General features: G+C 45.9%; 1 protein-coding gene across 3 annotated transcripts in view; it reads left to right on the top strand.

The window, feature by feature from the left end:
- The window catches only part of LOC6552006 (regulating synaptic membrane exocytosis protein 2), a 44239-nt gene extending 23373 nt beyond the window's left edge, over positions 1 to 20866 (top strand). The window contains exons 9-25 of one of the 3 annotated variants that reach the window (XM_001979669.3): positions 634 to 898; positions 1030 to 1335; positions 1939 to 2570; positions 2633 to 2770; positions 2841 to 2975; positions 3662 to 3847; positions 5846 to 5968; positions 6845 to 7234; positions 7388 to 7731; positions 8666 to 11322; positions 11541 to 11666; positions 12023 to 12281; positions 15810 to 15987; positions 16050 to 16217; positions 16267 to 16398; positions 17532 to 17695; positions 17948 to 20866. In XM_001979669.3, coding sequence (XP_001979705.3) covers positions 634 to 898; positions 1030 to 1335; positions 1939 to 2570; positions 2633 to 2770; positions 2841 to 2975; positions 3662 to 3847; positions 5846 to 5968; positions 6845 to 7234; positions 7388 to 7731; positions 8666 to 11322; positions 11541 to 11666; positions 12023 to 12281; positions 15810 to 15987; positions 16050 to 16217; positions 16267 to 16398; positions 17532 to 17588 — 6096 coding nt within the window. In that variant the 3' untranslated portion in view covers positions 17589 to 17695; positions 17948 to 20866. Of the gene's footprint in view, positions 1 to 633; positions 899 to 1029; positions 1336 to 1938; positions 2571 to 2632; positions 2771 to 2840; positions 2976 to 3661; positions 3848 to 5845; positions 5969 to 6844; positions 7235 to 7387; positions 7732 to 8665; positions 11323 to 11540; positions 11667 to 12022; positions 12282 to 15809; positions 15988 to 16049; positions 16218 to 16266; positions 16596 to 17531; positions 17696 to 17947 lie in introns of those variants that run through there. The other 2 variants (XM_026976016.1, XM_026976017.1) reach the window with 2 other exon arrangements.
- Positions 20867 to 21487: the final 621 nt, after the last annotated feature.

The following is a 21487-nucleotide window of genomic DNA, read 5'->3' as shown; positions in this document are numbered from 1 at the left end:
AAACCTCTAAGTGTTGTGCTTGCATGAATCTCCACCTAAAAAACCGAAAAACCCTTAGCACGCCCTGCATGTTTGCTAAATGTCGTTATCCCACACTGTTTTTAGCATTCGAAATGCATATGATCCGTACCTCAGGTTGAGGGAACTCTTGAATCGTGTGTGTTCTCAAAACAAGTAGGAATACCAATACAACTACTATGTATCTATATCTATGCGCCATGCCAACTATCTGTGATTGCGTAGAACATGTTTCTAGACTGTAAGGAAAAGAAAACCAAAACTTGAATGTGAAAACTGTACAAACTGTTACTTTCTACTGTTATACATATGTTTTCGTTGACCAACTCTAATTGTAAGTTACGTTTAGGGTATAAGCTGTATGTCTAAGGCGTCTTAAGCAGTGCAAAAAGCTAACTAAAAACAATTCTACTTCCCGCATACGATGGCTCCCCACCGACACCACATCCAACTACTTACAACCAAATCTATGCACGATCATCCGCAATCCGAACTGTAAACTGTAAACCACCAATCCCACCAAAATAATAATACCAATCACCAAACCAAATCAAACCAATTACCATCCCAACCACCACACCCACGTAAATCGTAAACCGATCGCTGCGCATATAGAATCCGGTGAATTGGCAAACATCCGCGGACAATACTCGCCTGATCGGGCACATGATATTGCGTAAATACTATGATGGGGAGGATATATTAGGCTTAAAGGTCAACGGCGGTCAGCCCCTCGCAACGGGAGGATCGGGAGCGGGAACGGGAGCGGGAACGGTAACGGTAACGGGAGCGGGAACAGGAGCAGGAGGTCCATGCGGGGCCATTGTGGAGAAGGTGAAGCGCGGATCGGTGGCCGATCTCGAGGGCAGGATTCGACCAGGTAATATGCATCCCACTTCATTCAGCCATCGCATCTCACTCTGACTTTTCTCTCTATTTCTGTCTATTCTGTCTGTGGTCAAACATCTCCATGCCATTCATCCAACGCTCATCCATCGATCCACGGAGCAGGCGACGAGATCCTCGAGTGGAATGGCCGCGGGCTGCACAACAAGAGTGCCGACGAGGTCTACGACATCATCGACGAGAGTCGCCTGGACGCCCAGGTGGAACTGATCGTCAGCCGGCCGATCGGCAGCGGCGGCGGCAGTGGCGGCAGCAGCAGCAACGTCAGTCCCATCAGCGGAGCCTCTGGCGGATCCGCCAACAGTGTGTCCGCTCGCCGCTCCTCGGCCAACTTCCCGCACAGCGGGTTGGCCAGCAGCATGGCCGGCAGTGCGGTGGTCAGCAGCGGTGGAAGATATCTGCAGCGCAAAGGTACTATACCGTATCCACATAATTAGCATGGTTCCTGGGGATTGGTTCTTGCTTCTTTAGGGCTTGTGTGTCTGTGGAAGAGCGTGACGAAGTGTGATTGAAGTGGGTGTTTCGCCTTAACTTGCAAATAGCGCCACAAATTCTCACACCAACACTAAATTTATGTGAGGTGCTCATATTTTCATTTATTACGGAATTAATGCAATAGTTACACCATCAATTCAGTTCTAGTTTTGTGCAGTCTGTACCTATAATTCTTATTGCTACCCACAATTACGATAAAAGATACAGGCAACTTTCACTCGCTATGCAAAGCGCTATACAGTAACCACATTTTTGAAAAAAAGCATAAAATCCGTAAAAATACATTCAAATATGTAAGCCAATTAAACATCCAATTGTTGGCATAACTCCAATTCCTGAATGAACTCGTGTCAAGTGGGCATTGTGGTGCAAACATCACATCCATTATTGTAACTACAAGGTTAGGACAAATCACCCAACGATACCACACAGTACATGATAACTCGACTAACCGCAACTCAAATTGATATAAGTTCCAAGCATATTCCCAACCATAACCTTGGCTCCACCCACTTGCAGCTCCCGCGGTCGAGGCCATTGAAATCCATCGGGACAAGCCGAGCGTGCTAATCACCTCGCCCGGCTCGCCGGACATCCACACCAGTGTTTCCGGACCGGGATCGGTATCAGGATCAGGACTCCGGCAACGTGGCGGCGTCGGGCAGACGCAGCGCCTGGGACCAAGCCACAGCACCCACAGCCACAGCAGCAGCGGGAGTGGCAGCGGCAGCGGCAGCAGCACCAGCAGCGTCCACGCCCCCGCCTCCGCCCACGGCCCCGCCCACGCGTTGTCGTCCGCTTCCGGTTCCGCCCCTGGCGGCCTGCACGGCACAACGACGGCGGGCCACCATCACCACCCGCACCCGCACCACTACCACCCGCACCAGCATCCGCTTCCGCATCCGCACCAGCACCAGGCTCCGCCCGCCGCCCACCTGCAAGGCCACGGGGTGGGCGGTGGCACGGGCACCCCCATCGGCATCGGCATGGGCAGCGGCTCCGGCACCACCACACAGCCCATCCCCATCGAGGGGCGGCTGCAGCTGAAGCTCGGCTACGACCAGAACACCCTGCAGCTGATCGTGACCCTGGTCTGCGCCACCGGTCTCTCCCTGCGCCAGAGCGGAGCGGGCCGCAATCCATATGCAAAAGTGAGTGAAGCCAGCCAGATTCGTTCTATTAAAGTCTGCACAATCCCTTAAAATACTACCAGGTGTTCCTTCTGCCCGATCGAAGCCACAAGTCCAAGCGGCGAACGAAGACGGTGGGCACCACATGCGAGCCCCGATGGGGCCAGACCTTTGTCTACTCGGGTCTGCGGCGCTGCGACCTCAACGGCCGACTGCTCGAGGTGAGTGTCCCACGTCCCACATCGGAGCACTCCTATATGGTTAATCCACCGAAATGAATCCGCCCGATAGGTAACGCTGTGGGACTATGTGCGGTACGGGGCCAACGACTTCATCGGCGAGGTGGTCATCGATCTGGCGCACCACATCCTGGACGACGAGGCCGAGTGGTATCAGCTGCAGCCCCACCAGGACACCTCCTATCTCGTATGTGTGGGCCGCGGCTCTTTAAGTTCGTTCATTTGGTTTCCATTTTGCGTTCGTTCGTTTCCGTTTCCTGGTTGTTATGGAGGTGTTGGTAAACACTTGAAAAGCAAAGATATGAAAACGATGGAAACACACAGAGTTCAGGTTCAGTTCCACGAACGAAGTTTCGGCGAGTGAAAAACTTAACACAAATCTGGCTAAAAGTCAAATGGAAAATGTTATCGTTTGATTATAATTATGTATTTGTTTTTGTTTATTGGTTTGTAAAGCTCGATGTTTAGGCGGCTCTAGTCTTCACTTTCTCAGGTCTCAATCTGAAGTATCCGAATAGCTTTGTAGCTATCGTACGATTTAAGCTGAATTGATGAAAGTGAAGGCCAGAACCGACCTGGTAATGTCCTTTACCCACCCTGCTCCGCCCCCCGCAGCAGCTGCCCGGTTTGAACAAAATTATTAACTCCGCATTGTCATAATCTGTTTATTTTTTCGTTGGTTTTTTGTCGTGCACCCGCCAATACATCACCACCCAAAAACACCACCCACCATTGCCAACTACAACAACAATAACATCATCAAATACAACAACACCTGCGATATCCATACAACATTGCGACGCAAAATTTATGACAACCAACCAACCAACCAACCAACCAACCAACCAACTAAACAACCAACAACGAAAACAGTTACGTGACGAAGGCAGCGATGTGGACGGCCTGATACTGACACCGACAGATCATTTATCACCGCCGAGCACCGTGTCGCGCCTTAGTGATTCGGACACCACGTCCGACTGCGACTTCGATGGAATGACTCCGGGGGCCAGCATCTCGTCCATGGGCAGCTCAGCGAGTCCGCCGCCCCTGCTAGAGGTAACAGCCACCACAACAACTTGAAAACAACTTCAACAACAACAACAATAACAACAACAACAACAGCCTGAACAAAAAACATCAGAGCAACACTACACTGAGCGAAAGCGTCACATAGGACACACACAAGAAACAAGCCTGAGGAGTCACAGATACTGAATCAAACGTATTATTTCATATGTATATATTACACATCGAGAAACGGGGAGGTCTCATCCAAGCCAAAACAACTGACAGCAACAACAAGAGCGAGGAGACCAACAACACCGACACGTGCATACATTAGACTTCAATCGCAGCTTGCCCACTTCCAGTGGCACTCAGCCCCACACACACAGATACAAATGAAAACAAGCGAACATTTCCGCCCCAGCCACCCACACACACGCATATGCCCACAAAGCATTTGAGCACCACCGACTGTATACTCTTCCTTGGGAAATATTCATAAAATTTCGAGATGAAAGTTAGACAGACTTAATCGTGAAAGAGATGGATCCTAATTACCTAAGCAATTCTTTTGCGTTGATTGAAAATATATCTGCGGAACACCTTATATTTGAAGAAAATTCAACCTATTCTCAAATTTTAAATTCAAAATTTACCCAGTCATTGCACATAAAAGTAAGAGAGTACAGTCTTCGGTGAATCAAAAATACTTTGGTGCTTAGTGTGCTTATTTGGGTTCCCATAGTTTGTTATCTGTCTTCCCTCTTTGTGTGTGTGCTTTTTCTAACTGTAACTCACAAATCACATGCCATGAGCAGCATAAGCATCACCATCGCCAGCACAGCAATCGCCAACAAAAAGAAAAGAACAACCCATACGTACATGACCATCCTGTGTGCTCCATCAGAGGACTCCATTTTGCGGTTCCAGTTCCTGTTCCTGTCAGTTATCATTTCTCAGTTCGCATGCCACGGATACAAATACAAATACGAACACAAATACAAATACAAATACAAATGGAAATACCAGCACAGACACAGATACCAGCCTACACACATTTTAACTGGTTCATGGTCAGGGACAGAATCGGACTGATGCCGACTGTTCATGTTTTTGGCCAAAACAAGACACGACACCCCCAGCAATTGTACAAAGTATTTTCGTTATCATGGTGTATTTTTAGTTCGTTTGAAACTTTATTCAACTAATTGGTGTCGTTGTTTCGTTGTGCGTGTGTTAAATTTTTCTCTCTCTTTCTCTCGACCTACTGCCTCTCTCTCTTCGAAGTCTAATCTGTCGTTCTACTAACTCTCTCTACTAAGAGCCAAACTCGAATCTGAGCCCGACTTGGTCGCGTCTTTTCAGCTAACAATAACGATAACGATACCGATAACTATTGCATTTAAGATGAAAGTTAACATAGTCTAAGTCATATAAGCCAAATGTTTTAAGTTAAGAATCCGTGTAAACCGTGTAAACTTGAGAACACATACTGGCCAAGGCTATCTCTGAACCCTAAACTCTAAACTCTAAAACTATCTCTCTGTCATAAGCTCCAGCATCAAACTAAGAACAATTCAAGGCACCTGAAAACTTGAAACCGCTTTGCATGCCCTTGTAGAGAACCGCTTTTGTCCATCTATCCATCACTTAGCACCTGCAAAACGCCCTTCCCACCGCTTTCCCTGTGGCTTCTTCACCTCGTAGCTTTAGGTGTGTAGCATTGCGTATACTTGATGTGAGTTGATTTACCAATCGAACACAGACCCCGATAAACCACTGAAAGCCCAGAGACACTCCCACACAAACACAATGTAAGAGGCCAATATTTCCAACGCAATATCTGAGATCCATCCCACACATTGAAAACAGCATCACACTGTGCTCCAAGCTCTCCATTCATTTTGATCATATGTAAATTTCTCTATTGTCTGCTCCTTCTTTTTCTCTTGATTCCCACCCCGTCACTCAACTGAACCCCGAAATCCAACATCCCCTTCGTTCCGACCTCCAACCCAAACCCCAAACGATCCAAACACGACGATCCAGCTCGATCTAAACGAGCGTCGGTCCCGACGTGACATGTCGCCCCAGGGCCGCAAACGGGTGGCCGGGATGGTGGCCCGGGACTACCGCACTGTATCTGGCATTGGACAAAGTTACCACAATCAGGTTTGCACCCAGCTAAATTAACGAACCACCCAATAAAAGGCCAACAGGCCAAACAAGAAACAGAACAGTACAGACAAGGAAAACACTTCAAGTGGGGAACTAGGACCAGAGTTCTGAGGGCTTAATCAATAAATCAATTCAGTCTCATTCAATTGACATGATTTTCTTCATTTTCAAGAGAATTATAAATCTGCCTATTGATAATAAATATTTTATCATAACTTTTGCCCTGTTGGGCCTAGAAACGCATAGCAAGACCCCAAACAAACCTATATTCAAAAGCCGCATTATTGACTCACATAAATCAGTCCTAACATATCTTGGCCATTCCCACAAGTTTAGCTAGTGTCTTAGTTAGACCAAAACCACTGCCAACTTACTGCACTTTCAATTCAGAGTTTATGCTAATCTTTTACTTAACCAGACTAACCGATTATAACCCACCAATAAGCTAACAAGTCGCGTGCGGCTCTAAATGTATCTTGATTGATTTCGTTTCGAAAGTGTATTTTAACCAATTTGTATGGCTCTCTATCTCTTGCTCTCTTAACTAAGCTCCTACGTATAATCATATGCATATGTCTATATGAACTGCCCTGTGTTTTTGTTCCAGTAGAAGTTGCAGTAACAGTTAATCAAAGTTAAACACACTAAACACTCACACACAAAAGACGAAACACACGTTTAATGCCTGCCTCAAAACCAATTGAACCACCCAGATACCACTCACTCAGACCTAGTTAGTAAGCTCTAATCCGAATGTTTGTCAGAATCCCACCGGGAACCCCCGTGCGGGGATCACTGAGCTTCGGTCCAAGGGTGCACCACTAAACCACACTCTACTTTCCATGCCACCACCTGATGCACCACGAGCAGGCCTCTGCCACCGGCTACTATCGTCGCGGAGGTGGTAATGGTGTCGGCTCCGCCATCGGTCCGGGTGGCATGAGCCTCAGCCAGCGGAGTCACTCGGCGGCACCCAGCGACGGTTACCACAGCAGCAGCGGCGGCGGAGTGGGAGGAGTGCCCTCCTACGGCTATCGGAGCACCAGTCCCCGACGGGGCTCCTTGTCGCCACCCGACGACCGCTACATAGACTATCCAGTGCTTCCAGTACACGGCTCCTCGCCCAACGCCCCATCGGTCTACCAGGGACCGGGTGGTGCGTCCTCGGCGGCGGCAACTGCCTCGCAGCAGCAGCGATTCCAGTCGCGATCGGCCACAGCCACGCCCACAGGGTCCCCGAAGAAGAGGCAGCTACCACAGGTAACCAACAATGCGGAATGTGCTGTCACAAGTTGCAGGAACACTTTGCTAGTCATAAATATTCTCATGCAACACAATACAATCACCCGACTAGGATCATAACTTGTATAAAAATCTGCAGACTACTCAACATCCCCATTTTTTCCACTGCAGGTGCCGCAGACCTCCCGCAGTGCGATGCTGCGAGATCGACTGGGTCAGGACTTCGACGAGCGGTTGGCCTCGGGCGGTCGCTTCGGAAGGCACCGCACACGGCAGCCGCACCACCAGGCCACCTACCGCAGCACCGGAATGGGCGGATGGGAGCGCCACTACACGGGACTGTCGGACAGCGACCTGCACTCGATGGACGCGCGGATGCGGCCGAGGCACTCGCTGTCGCCGGACAAGGACTTCATGGGCGAGTTCGGCGACTCGGACATGGAGTCGGTGGTCAGCGTGACCTCCAGCGCCTTCTCCACGCAGTCGGAGCGGCCGCGCACGTCGCGCGGACTCAGGTAAGTGGGCGGCAGACTGAGGAGAGGAGGAGGTGAATGTGCCAGACGAGTGCCAGTCGAGCCCAAGTCATTAGCTATTAGTGAAGTAAGCTATCTATGCCAAGCTACGCTGCCAAAATTATGCTGAAATTCCGCTCTGGCCAATTGGTCTTCCCCCACTTTTACGTTCTGCGTGGTAGCTGCGAGCAAAATCCCAAATTTCCCTGAATTAGGCTCTAAATTAGCATTGGTATTGGATCACGATCAGAATTAGAATCGGAGCGCTTAACGCCCAACTCTCTCTCTTTGACTTAAACACACATACACGCACCAGTATCTCGCTAACACAGATACACCAACACCTTGAAGGGCACACTGAAACCAACGAGAAACGATAGCGAAAACATAAAGTTTCTTTTCTGCATTTACTTTTTGCGTTTGCCAATCCAATCCAACCGACAAAACCAAACCGCTCAATATAACAATCAAATCTCTATGAAAATCTCAACAACAATCAACAACGCCGCTATCGGTTTGTGTTAAATGCTTCTCGCGTGCTGTGCTCACCACACGCTTACACGGCAACTACTCACCACCGAACTCAACAACACTCAACCACAACTCACAACAACAACAATCGAAATATCCACACACTCACCTCGAACCAAACGCTGACCTCGGACGTTAATCGTTCTATTTTTCCCTACGAATGTGCCTTGTTAATTGTTCAACAACAACCACCCACCCACCACACTTTCAAAACTCACCACATGACGGGCGCTGTCTTTTGAAAAATCACGCTCATTTGGCAATGATATGTTCCATTACGTTCCAACATATCCGAACCCTTTCCTACACTTTTGCATGCCTCGAATCTAAAATGTTTTCACCACAAACCACTTACCACCGCTGCCAACCGATACCACCCGTTACCGTTGTCCGCAATAACCGTTAGCTTCCCCCGCAACTGGCGCAATCTCTTCGGCGTCCGCAACAGTTTCCTCGGGGGCGCAGGAGGCGAACCCATCACCGGACTGCGGCTGCACCACTCGGAGCCCGGAAGGGCCAACACCATCGAAGTGGATGACTGCGACTATCTGCCGGTGGGCGGTGCCCAGCAGTTGGTGTTGCTGGAGCAGCTGGAGCAACTGCAGCAGCTGGCCGCTCTGGCAGCAGCAGACTCCCCACCCATTTCGTCGAATTCGGGAATTGGAATACAGCCACCTCACCAGGTTTTGGTGACCGATGCCAATAGCGGCCAGCTGGTGGAACAATTCTACGTTGAGCCCGGCACAATGGCCGAGGAGATGATGGAGCCACTCGATCCACTCGATCCCCATGCGCATCTGCATCCACATTCCGTCTTCTACTCGCCATCGCCCCATTTGCCACCACAGCCATTCGACATCGATATCGACACCATCTATCCACCACGACGGTCCAACGGACAGAAACCGAACGTACAAGCCACCGCCGCTGCCTATCCGCTGCCGCTGCTGCCGAGCTTTGAGCAATTCAAGCGCATTACCACGCCCATCACGAATTTCTTCCGCAGCTCCTCGCCCGCGGGCATCCACCCCCACGCCCACGCCCACGACCACGCCTCCACTACGCCCAGTTCGCTGGTGGGCTATGTGCGCGACCACCAGGACAAGAGCTGCAGCCACTGCCAGAATGGAAGTCAGCCGGTGGTGCTGTCGACCCACCACACCCTTCACCTGACCGCCGCCGGTCTGGCGATCGGCGCTTGCCAGGATCCCTGCTGTCTGGCGGATGCCCATCCGCACCCGCAGCACCAGCCCATGGGCTACGGGGAGCCACCCACTTCGGATCCTGCGATGTGCGGCGAGTGTGTGGATCAGCACTTTCTGGGCGGGCTAACGGGACCGCAACTGAATCTCGGCGTGGTTCCCACTTACCACGTTCACACGCCCACTCCGAATGCCCATCGGCGTGCCAGGGGACAAATGGCCACGCCTGCACCACCGCCCACGCAGTCGGTGCTGCGCCTTTCGCGCCAGCTGAGCGAAGATGCCCTCGTGGCCGCCGTTCCCATTTCGGAGGCCAAGGCGCAACCAACTTCGATCCTGAAGAAACCGAAGCTGGAGCGAAGGCGACTCTTTCACGAAGGACAATCCCGGTCGCTGGACTACGATGATCTGCACACGAAGAGCTGGGGTCGCCGTCGCATTCGGTACGAGGACGAGGTGATGCCCTCGTCTGGGGACTATCCCTATCCCCACCCGAATCCATATGCCAGCCATTCACCCACGACGGCGATGTCGCGACGCTACGGATCGGAGACCAATATTCGACAGAGTTATATGGGTGCAAATGTGGATGCCAACCATCCGCTGAGTCACTCGCATTTCCTGGTGACAGATGACAAGATAGTGACCATTACCTACGACTCGGATGTGGGCTGGACGCGACGGGGCGTGGCTCCATCGCTCTTTCGCGGAGCTCACCGACAACGCGGACTGGCGGATCCCAGGAACCACATGTCGCTGGATCTGCAGCGAACCAGCCAACAGAAGTTGTACGGACCGGCGGCGCCGTATCTGAAGCGTCGAAGGAATCTGCCGCATCCGCCCAGTGCGCAGAATGCCCACAACTTTTCACCAATGGAGCCGGGATCGGGAATGGACGGGCTGAATGCTGCGACAGCGGGAATGGTGGAACAGGGCAACGGAATGGGTAGCGGTGGTGCACACAACACTACCAGTACACACAATAGCAACCACCACACCAACCACCACAATAGCCAAGCGAGTAGTGTTAGTGTTAGCCAAATTCACAATCAACAACTTCAACAACAACAACAACAATTACAACAACAATCAGTTAGGCAAAAAGGGAAAGAAGGCACCACCGCCATGAGCGGATCGATGATGGCATCGGAGCAGCTGACGAAATCTAGTAGTGGGAGCGGTGGTGCAACATCTGCTGCCGCTGCTGGGCATCTTGTCGTCGGTGGTACTAATGCTAATAATGCTTCTTCTTCCTCTTTTGCAAATCCCCAACCACCACCACCACAACAACAACTACAACAACAACAACAACTTCATGGATCACCCAACAATCTCAACAACAACAAACGTGCCCCATCATCAACACCACAACAAAACACGAACACCATAAATGACGCCAACAACCTGACGCTCGACGCCACACATCAACAATCACAACAACAACAACCACAACAACAACAATTACAACAATTACAACCACCACCAAATACATGCACAAATCAAAACACGAACCCAACAACCACATTAACAACAACAACCACAACATCGTCGAATGCAACGAATGCGGCGACAACGACAACCGCAAATGCAACAAATGCTACAACAACTGCCACAAATCCAACAACAACAACAACGAATAACACGAACGAACCAAACGCAACAACGACAACAACAACAACGAACGCTAATGCCGACGCGGATGCGGACGCGGACGCGGATGCTCCGCTGGACGCCATCGACTGGGATGCCATCGACGCCATGCTGGACGACGACTTCAGCGAGTACGACAAGGAAAAGAACGGCGCCGACGAGGCTGGTGGCTCCAAGTCAGCGGAGGGTGCGGGTGCCGAAGACAAAGTCGGTGAGTAGAAGGCGACCTTGTGGGGAACACCACCCCTGACACTCACCCAAGATTTTAAGGAACAAAAGGGCATAAAACCAAAGCTAGAAAGCTAGTAAATTAGAGATCCTTAACAAGTATAAAGCATCAACTATACTAAAAAACAGAGCATCGTTTGTGCAACAACAATGCCTTTGGGTATACATTATCTTCAAAGTGTATTTAATGTTCCTCCGCAGATGGCAGCCTCTCGGACACCGCGAACGACCGGAAGAAGGGCGGCGGCGTTGACCAGGAGCGATCCCCAAAAGGAGGCAGCGGCATGGGCAAGAAGTCGAACTCCACCTCGCAGCTTTCGGCCACAGGTAGGGCGAATTTGTTCCGTTCTCTGTTTGCGCTCGTTAACCGTTCTCGTTCCGTTGCCTTGAGTTGCTCAGTCAGCCAGTCAATCAATCAATCAGTCCATCAGTGCATCATTTTCCCAGTTATTCGTAGGCTCAGCTGGGAACTTGATTTCCTCCAGGAGCAGCCATCTATCTCCTTATTTTGACCCATTGCTTTGCTATTCGATTTTTCTTTTGCCCAACCAACAACTAACCAGTAACCCAACTCATGACCATAACCATAACCAAAGCCATATAGCCATAGCCCAGCTAACCAAACTAACGAACTATTAAGTAATACTAAGAATACTAAAATGTGTAAAATGCCATACTCGAAGGTCGTAAAAGACGTATGGGCTTTGGAAAGAAGGGTAAGAACTCGTTCACGGTGCACCGCAGCGAAGAAGTGCTGCCCGGCGATATAACGCGGGAACTGCGAACCGGTGGCGGATTGGGCGTCAGTCTCGGCGGTGCCGGCGGTGCCGGTGGTGCCGCCGGTGGGTCAGGTGGTGCCGGCGGGGGCGGCCTGTCCCGCGGCTCGTCCTCGGAGGCGGACGCCATCGAGCAGTTCTTCGGCGATGGTGCCGGCGGGGAAAGGTGCGCACAAGTCCAACTTTCTACTCCAAGCTATCTTCTCTCTACTCTGTTCTACTCTACTCTAAACTACTACTCTACTATGCTATGCTATCAGTTCTTTTCGGTTTCTTATCGTTTTGTGACTTTCTTTTTAAGTTTTGAGTTGCCTTTTGGAGAAGGAAAACGAAGCTGTTTAACGAGTGAAGCCCATGCCAGTAAGGCAGTCGATTGAGATGATAAACATTAGTCGTATCAGTAAGCGTAAGGCAGTACAGTACAGTACAGTACCGGTAACAGCAACCCCAACCCGATACAAATCCCCGTTCAGCACACAGGATGTTAGTCCTTCAATCCCTAGATGTAAGAGCTTTTCATTCACTTCGCTCTCTGACTTTTCGCGCGCGCTCTTTGCAAAGCTTCAGCCAAAGCTCTCTGTGTCTATACTTTTTCGCAGGCATGTCCAACTTTAAAGTAACTTTTAACGTAGCCCGCCTTTCCCAAGTCAACTTGTTTTATGATTTCCGATATCCTTTAAAGCGCAGGCGCAGCAATACAAATTAAACCAGAACCAGAACCAGAACAACCCAAATAAACCAACAAACCAACAAACCAAGAACCAACAAACCAATCCAAAGTCGATACGTATTTTTAGGCTTGCAAGGGGTATCCCCCAGAAAAGGGGGAACCACCTTAAAACGAAGCGGGGCACACCGAAAGCTTTGCCCATCCGCAGTTTTCCCGGAAAATGCCGGCTCTTGAGCAAAGCTTTCGCCTGTGCGCACACGTGGCACACACTTTTCGCACCCACTGTGCGTCGATGTGGCTGCGCCCCATTTGCATTTTACTTTCGTAGCCGCATACTCTATTTACTATTACTAACCTAAGCCGTACCGATTGCTAATGCCATTTTTGTATTACCAAGCCACAAAACATTTATTATTATCCTAGCGTTCTATTCGATTTGCATGCATTGAGTTAAGCCAACCTATACCTACTTATATACTCTCTCTCGTAACCACTCGTACTCGACATACCAAGCTACTACCACTCTATTGCAGCCTCTATATCGATAAGCTATCGCCACAGCTCAAGCTAAAGCCAGTTACTTGGCTTCAGCTACGGCTTTTTGTTGTAAGCGGTAAGAGTCTACATCCCCAACACGGAGTCCATCCACACAACCGCGCAGAATCTACCCCCTTCCAACAAAATTAAAAAAAATATATACCTGTATTAAAGAAAATAAAAAAAGAGACCTCGATTCTTCAGCCAACGAACTAATGTTTATCATCTGCCTCCCGCAAAGATTCTCCTTCAGTTCGATTATGTTTATCGCAAGTACGATTCGGATAACTAAGTATGTATACAGGGAGCTCTGTCACAGAAAGTCAAAGTACATCCAACAACAATAACAATAACAACAACTACAACAATCAACAACCAACACACCACAAATTCAACAACAAGTAGCTCAAACAACAGCTGCATTATCAACAACCAGTAACATCATCAGCAAATTGGCCAAAAATCAAGACGCAAACAAAATTCGCATTGCACTCGATATTAGTGGAACAAAAAGTGCATAGTAAATATAAATAAATCACAAGAAAGCTTCAACACTCTATAAATACTAGATGTGTAATACACAACCAGACGGGTTGAGTTTCTAGCAATACATCGCAATAGTTGTTGCCATTTACGCCACTAGTTTCGATGATTTCTCGCTGATATATAAATATATATATATACGTATAATGTGTTCTCTGAAATCTTTGTTCTTATGGTTATTCAGTTAAAGTTCTCGCTTGATTTTACCCCTAATTTTGTATTCCAATTTCCGTTTACGCCTCTACTCTGTCCCGTTCTCCTTTTGGGGCTTCGCTGTTCGAGATTTGTGGTTTCCAAGAGCCCAGCGTCACTTTCTCACCAAGCCCTGCATCGTCGCTATAGAGTTGTTAGATCTAAACTGACTTGTGTAAGATACGTACCTAAAATAACAGAGTTATGCCAAAAATCTAGTTAAATATCCAGAAATCTCTAGATGTATCACATTTCATTGGTGAACCAAAAGTAGCGAAATTGCCAAAGGTTGTACATAGTGGGCCTGTATATTTCGACCTTATAGCTGTTGAATGTCTAGATACTACATGATAGGATCATCTTATTGACCAAACCCCAACCACGCCCTGTATATACGCGCACACATACCACATCCGTATAAATATGTCTTGTTGTCTCCGGCAGAGCAAGAGCAATACCAGGCACAGTTCGCAATAGCAGGCAGCTCGACCAGCTCCGCTGGTCACCACCATATCACACTACCACCACCACATCCATACCACCAGCGGCAGTCGCGCGGCTCGGCGGGCAGCATCCAGCGGTCGGTGGAGGTGCCGCCGGTGCCTCCGGTGACCCGTTACAGTGCCGGCAGCATTCACTCGATCACTAGCTCCGAGGGCTCATCGTAAGTCTCCCGATCGCATCCGCATGGCCGCTTGGCCATAGCAAGTCTATTATCAAGTCTAGTATCACCTTTCCGGCCGAAGGACCTCTATCTTGCCTGCCTCTGTCTTTGTCTTTGTTGCTCTCTCTGTATCTCTGAATATCTGAATATCTGACTCTGACTCTGACTCTGACTCTATGCTCTCACACTCCGACTGTCCAGCTCAATCTAAAACTCTATGCATTGGCTTATGTATATGGTAATCTGTGTGGCGATCCCATCTCCAACTTTCCTGTGTAACAAAACTTTTTCATCCTGCAACTCTCTTTTATCGATGTCTATATGCGTGCGCCTTAAAAGTAAAAACAAACCGCTGAAGCCAGCCTGCATTTGCGTGCATTTTTTCTCTAAGTGTATTCCACTTTTCCTAACTTGAGTTCCGTTTGATTCTTCGACTTGTTTGTGTATTTTTCTGCCTTGTAATGTGTATAACTTGTGATTTTTTAACTTCATTTTAACTATAATTTTCAGCAATATCTATAGTATATATATATGTATATAACAAGATATCCTCACCTATCGATGTGTGTGTAAATGAAGGGTTATAGTAAGCCGATCACTAATCAGAGCTTTGTAAATCGTAAAACTAATCTCTTGAGAACTTAGGCTTCGGCTAGAAAACTCCTTGTCCTAGTCTTACCTTCTTTGCACTTTTGCTCCGCGAAACGAAAGACACTTGCATGCCACCATCGAACTTTGTCTCCACTAGTCTCTCTCCTCCGCACCCACCAGCAATATCACTTTAGTATCACCTTCACCACCGAAACCAACCACACTGATCCATTTCAGACCACATAACAGTTGCGATCGCAACCACCAACTGAAACTACAACATCTACTGTCTTTCTACAACTCCCTGTGTATAAAGAGTTATTTCTTTCTCTGAAAACCAAATTCCTTTCTTTGTGTAAATTTCGTTACCTAATTTAAACAAGACCTTGAGATGAGAGATGATACAAAGAAACATCACCAACGACGCTGTACTAAAGTGCTTTCTTTACTGTACCCCACACCCAAACACCCTCGGCATCCCCGATCCCCTTACATAGATTCTCCCCTTCGCTGCGCAACGATGGAGCCCTCAATGAGTTCGTGGATGGCCTGGGACCTGGTCAACTGGTTGGTCGCCAGGTGCTGGGAGCTCCCTCGCTGGGCGACATCCAGCTGTCGCTGTGCCACCAAAAGGGCTGTCTGGAGGTGGAGGTCATACGAGCCAGGGGCTTGCAGGTAGGTCGGCAGGCTACTTGTAACTCCTTCTGGCTAACTAACTCTTGATTTGCGATCCCCAGCAAAAAGCGCAGTCAAAAATGCTGCCTGCTCCGTATGTAAAGGTGTACCTGGTGTCGGGAAAGCGCTGCGTGGACAAGATGAAGACTTCCTCGGCTCGACGCACCCTAGATCCACTGTACCAGCAGCAGTTGGTGTTCAAGCAGTCCTACACCGGTTGCATACTACAGGTGAGCTGTCATTAATTTTTGAACAAATTTTCAACTCACTGTGTTACAGATTACCGTGTGGGGCGACTATGGCCGCATCGAGAAGAAGGTGTTTATGGGCGTGGCGCAGATAATGCTCGACGATCTGAATCTGTCGAATATCGTGATCGGCTGGTACAAGCTCTTTGGCACCACCTCACTGGTCAGTTGTCCCACTAATATAGGCTTAGGCTCTAGGCGCTCATCCATAGCCTCACTCGACTCACTCAAACTCTAGATCTAAACTAAACTAAACTAAACTGAAACTCGACTAAAAACCAGATTATTTCAAAATCGAATCGTACAAGAATACAAAAACAAGAGTAAAATAGAAATTTCGCAAATCGCAAATTTGATAAACAAAAAACACTTGCATATATTTATATAAGTCCACACAGAACATATATTTATATAGTATTTAGCTCAACGTTTTGTTCATAGCAAGTTACCAAGAACAAAAGCTATTTAACTTTGTAGCGTAATCAGTCCTAAACACCTGTAAAAAGAAATCCCAATCTCAAAAGATCAGTTGAACGGTCCAGCCAACCAATTTGAAATTAAACCGATACTATACCGAACATCAAAGCATTTGTTGTTTTTAGTTAGCAATATACACATACAATATACATACGCACTCCTGTAAATGACAAGCTTATTAAACTCACGGAAACTCACAAAAACACTGCTCCCATGAGGCAAAGTAGAATGAACCAATTCGCATTGTGTACTGAAACTGAAACATTGAATGGAGAGTTGATCGAAAGCAAACCAATCAAAGTACCAAACTGCAATACCAAATTGATACGAAAATAACTTTTCGCAAGTCACCATAAATCACCGTTACCGTTAAAGTTACCGTTACTTCAACGTAGTTTTCACATAGACTCGTATAATACTCATATAGGTATGTTTCTCTATCCCCAACTACCCAATCAAAATCAATTTTCTAGAACCGAACCGAACCCAAAACCGTTTTGCTTAGCATTTTCCTAGTGCATGAGTAGTTAAGTATCCAGTTGAACCATTTTGAATCATTATAATTTGCGACCCACACTACGTATGCGTAATATTTTGCTTTCAATTGCTCTAACGCCACCGTTCGACTTAGCTTTGCTAAAACACACCTACAATAACTACATTTCGAAACATAAAATGGCAAATCCTGGCTAGTCAACAACACCCAACACACATGCATACATAATATAGCAGTTTTCTAGGCCTAGCTCTTTTGTAAACCTATTGCAATGATATACGAAATACCAGTGCTGTTACCAACCAACTTTGAAACCACACCAGGGTCGTCCGATTGTTTGGGCCGGCGAATCAGTCATTATGGAGGAGCCGGGCGAATAACAGTTTCCAACACTAACGACACCCAAACAAACAGCCACCTCAACGAAAACACTTTAAGCACCCAAGCACAATTCAATTCAAGCGAACTTAAAACTGAACTGAATTCAGTAAGTGCACCAAATCAATACCAATATCAATTTAAGTCAATTCAAGCTTACTCCCTAGTGCTAAAATAATCGTTAATAAAAGAAAAAAAACACACATTCCGCCACTTTGCCATTTTACACAAACGAAAGATGAAACCCGATTCAAATCGAAACCGCTACTAACCCACTTTGTTCGAAAAACGATTAACAACACCCACAGATAGTCACCCTCCCAGTTAACTTGCATGCTAATCGATCCGCGTATCCTTGCAGTAACCATTCGCCAGTGCTGTCAGCCCGGCAGCCAAATAGCAAAGGACCAAAGGACATCCTGCAGCGGCGCTTCCCAGAGGACGCCGCCCGATCCTCATTCGGCAGGTCGCTGGCCCAAGCTAAGTCCACATCTGTTGATTTTCTACTCTACGGCGGCGGAGGACTTTGCAAGAATACAAAATATAAATAAATGAAGAGAAATATCTAATTTTTATAAGTCATGAAAACAAATGCATTTAAATGAACCGAGAACCGAAAACCGAGAAGCGAAAACTGAGAAGCGAAAACCGAGAACAGAAGAGCAGCGCGGAGCAGACTCAGTAAAATGTTTAAAAACGTAACTACGGAATACAGCTAAATGATAAATGTAGAGGCAGTCTATATATACATATACACATATATAACGGATAACATTTGACAAAAGGATACTTGTAAATTATGCATATTTAAAATAATTTTTATTACACACCTAAGATCACTATTATTTTCGTAATACGATTACTACGATTATTATTACTTAAACTATTACTGATAAAAGCGTAAAAAACCAAAAAAAAAAAATACAAAAACCAAAAAACAAAGAAGAAAGAACAAGAGAAGGTGGATAAAGTTCAAGTGCTAGTGTCAGTATGCCTAAGCCTTAGCCTGAGCAGCGACGCAGAAGGATATAAATTGTTTATTGAATAAATAGCTAAATCTAAATCAGTAAAGGGAGTTATAGATTTTCAGAGACGGGAGTTATTTAAGTATATATACACACATATATAAATCGATATATACATAAATATATTTACTGTTTAAGCAAGCAAAGAACCACTAACACTTAAATAAGCCTAACTTACGATAAAAACGATAAAGTTAAAGCTTAAGATTAGGTAACTAAAAGGAGGGACTTGAGATATGTATTAATCGAAGAACAAAAAGAACAACAAATATTTACCAAGCCAGAAAGACGAGAAAGTTTAACTTAATAATGCAAAATCTGAACCTAAGCTGTACATAGCAGATCCACACACGTTACATATACACCACATCCGATAATCCGACTACTAAACCAACTACCGCTTCCCCGATTTAAGGCTATATAGCTTTTGGTTCGCTCTGCGCCACCTTAAAAAACTCCGCAGTCACCCCAAAATGTGCGAGTTTTTGACGTCGGCGATGAGGACTTAAACATACACGTATCTGAGGCAGAAAGTATCCTTTAATTTAACCTAGAGCAATGGAAAGCTATCTCTATATATGAATAACTATATCGCGATTTCGTTGTAGCTCCCCTCACTAGCTCGCTTCACTAGTCGCTTTAGCATCCTTTTGCCGCCTTGGTTCCAATCAACTTGCCTCGAAACGCATCAAGTACCTTCAAGTTAATAGTGTGAGCTGTAAAAATCGTTACCTGCTTGCCAAAGACACACGTACACGTACATACATTAGCGTATTTATATATATGGAAAATGGAAAAGTGCAACGGAACACCAAAAATAGTTTGCAATTTACTGCGAGTTCATTTCAGATATTTTTTTGGCATTCTTTTGGGCAACATTTTGCAATGCATTCCTGGGGAGAAGCAAACATATCACTGGCCTGCAGACAGATGATGGATGGGAGCAGTTAACTTTTATAAATACAAATTAGGTCATAGGGCAGAGGGCTGAGGGCTGAGAGATTACTATGGAGGATTTTGAGACACCTAGCTATTGTTCCTATCCAGTTGTTTAGTGCTCTTTTTTTGCTTTCACTCATGGCTACAGATATTCAGTTGAACCTTTCCGTCCATTCATTCAGATACACACAGCTATACATAGACACAGTCGCAACTACAGATGCAGATACAGATACAGATACAGATTGAAGCGAAGTTAAATAATATATTGACATGTGCATATCCATCCAAGCAGCAGCTTCCTATATCAGAACTAAACAACTTAGAGATACGTAATGAAATGCCGAAACACAGGGACAATGCATTCAAAATGTTGCTGCAAAAAAATCACAAAAAAGTCGCGCATCGAGCATTTGGGAGATGAGGAGGATAACGCGCTTTAGATATTTGAGAAAAGTAAAACTACCAGCGAGGTTTCCAGCAACTAATTATACGATATATAAGTCAGAGGAACATACATTCAGATACATACATTATAGATAATCAGATTTGTAAACTCCGCTCTTCACGAACCCCATACGAACTTTTTTAATGATAAAACTCTCTCTATCTCTAAACCTTTATATTGTTTCCACTGCTCTCCTTCAGCAAAACATTCAAGTTGCTTTGATTACTCAGCAATCCAGCAAAAGGACGAACAGAAGTAATAAACTTCGGCCAGGTCGACGTTAAATGCCCGTTCCGGAATCAATTGGCTTAAAATAGATACAAATTGCTGAACAATAGTGCAATGGGAATATTTCGTAGAGGGCATTTCTACCGTACAGTCATACCAGAAATTCTTATTAGGATTCCTATAGAATTCGTTACATTTAAGTCACAACAAAGACAAAAGCATATAGAAAATGTTAATGAAGCAAATGATATATTACGGCAAGTTATTTCAAAGGCAACCAATACAAGAAACAAAATGCTATTTACTAAGTTCAATTCGAATGACAGGCGACGTTAATACACGAGACACAAAATCAACAACACGAGAATATATCATTTATTGCAAATGTTGAACAAAATTGATTAAAAAGGCAAAGGACTGCGCTCTCGTTGGGCGCCCCGAATACCTTATATTGTATTTTAATATCTCGACAACAATCGAAGGTCGAGAAACGACAATAAACTGTGAAATGAATATGTAAAAACAAAAAACCAAAAAAACACAAAAACTAAAATTATACTAAAATTTGCGGAGAGGAGCATTATTAATATTGATGAACACAGAAACTTGAATTGTGTAAAACTAAAAACTAAAGAGAAAATTTAATGAAAAGCAAACATTTAAAGAACAAAACAAAAGAAAATTCATTAAAAATTGTTTTCTAATAAAGGATAAATGTGTGTTTTATTACATCTTTTCAGGAAAGTAAATAATTTTTTATATGCATTTGAAATTGGCCCCCATGTATCATTTACCCTTAGTAAAAATTCGGTTTTTGGGATTTTACATAAAGCGGTGGTATTCTTTATTTACCATTGATAAACCATTTAATTCGTATATTGTATATATAAATAATTTAAACATTTATTAATTTATATTGTGAAATATAAATGTCTGTGGATGCATGCGCCATATCGGATACAGGGCTTAACCTTACATTCATTTACAGATTTTTCTCTGTTGCGCAAAAAAATAGACCCACGTTATAACTCAAGTGTTTATGATGTTCTTAAGGGGCATACTTAGTATCTCTCTTGGATATTTCATTTGAATAATTCTTTAATTAATTGGAAATTATTTTACAAAAGTCTTCTTTCTTAACCGTTCACATCTCGTTTAGTATAGTGCGTTTCTCAAAGGAACCAAGTTAATGATGACATACTAAACTATATTTATGGCCTATCCACTATCGTATCAATGCTATGAATTTCTCAAGCCAACT

The sequence above is a fragment of the Drosophila erecta genome, unplaced genomic scaffold, assembly GCF_003286155.1.
Source record: "Drosophila erecta strain 14021-0224.00,06,07 unplaced genomic scaffold, DereRS2 tig00000000-arrow-pilon, whole genome shotgun sequence".
NCBI classification, from domain to species: Eukaryota; Metazoa; Arthropoda; class Insecta; order Diptera; family Drosophilidae; genus Drosophila; species Drosophila erecta.
Note: the sequence above shows the minus strand (reverse complement) of the source record. Positions and strands in the feature narration are given on the sequence as shown.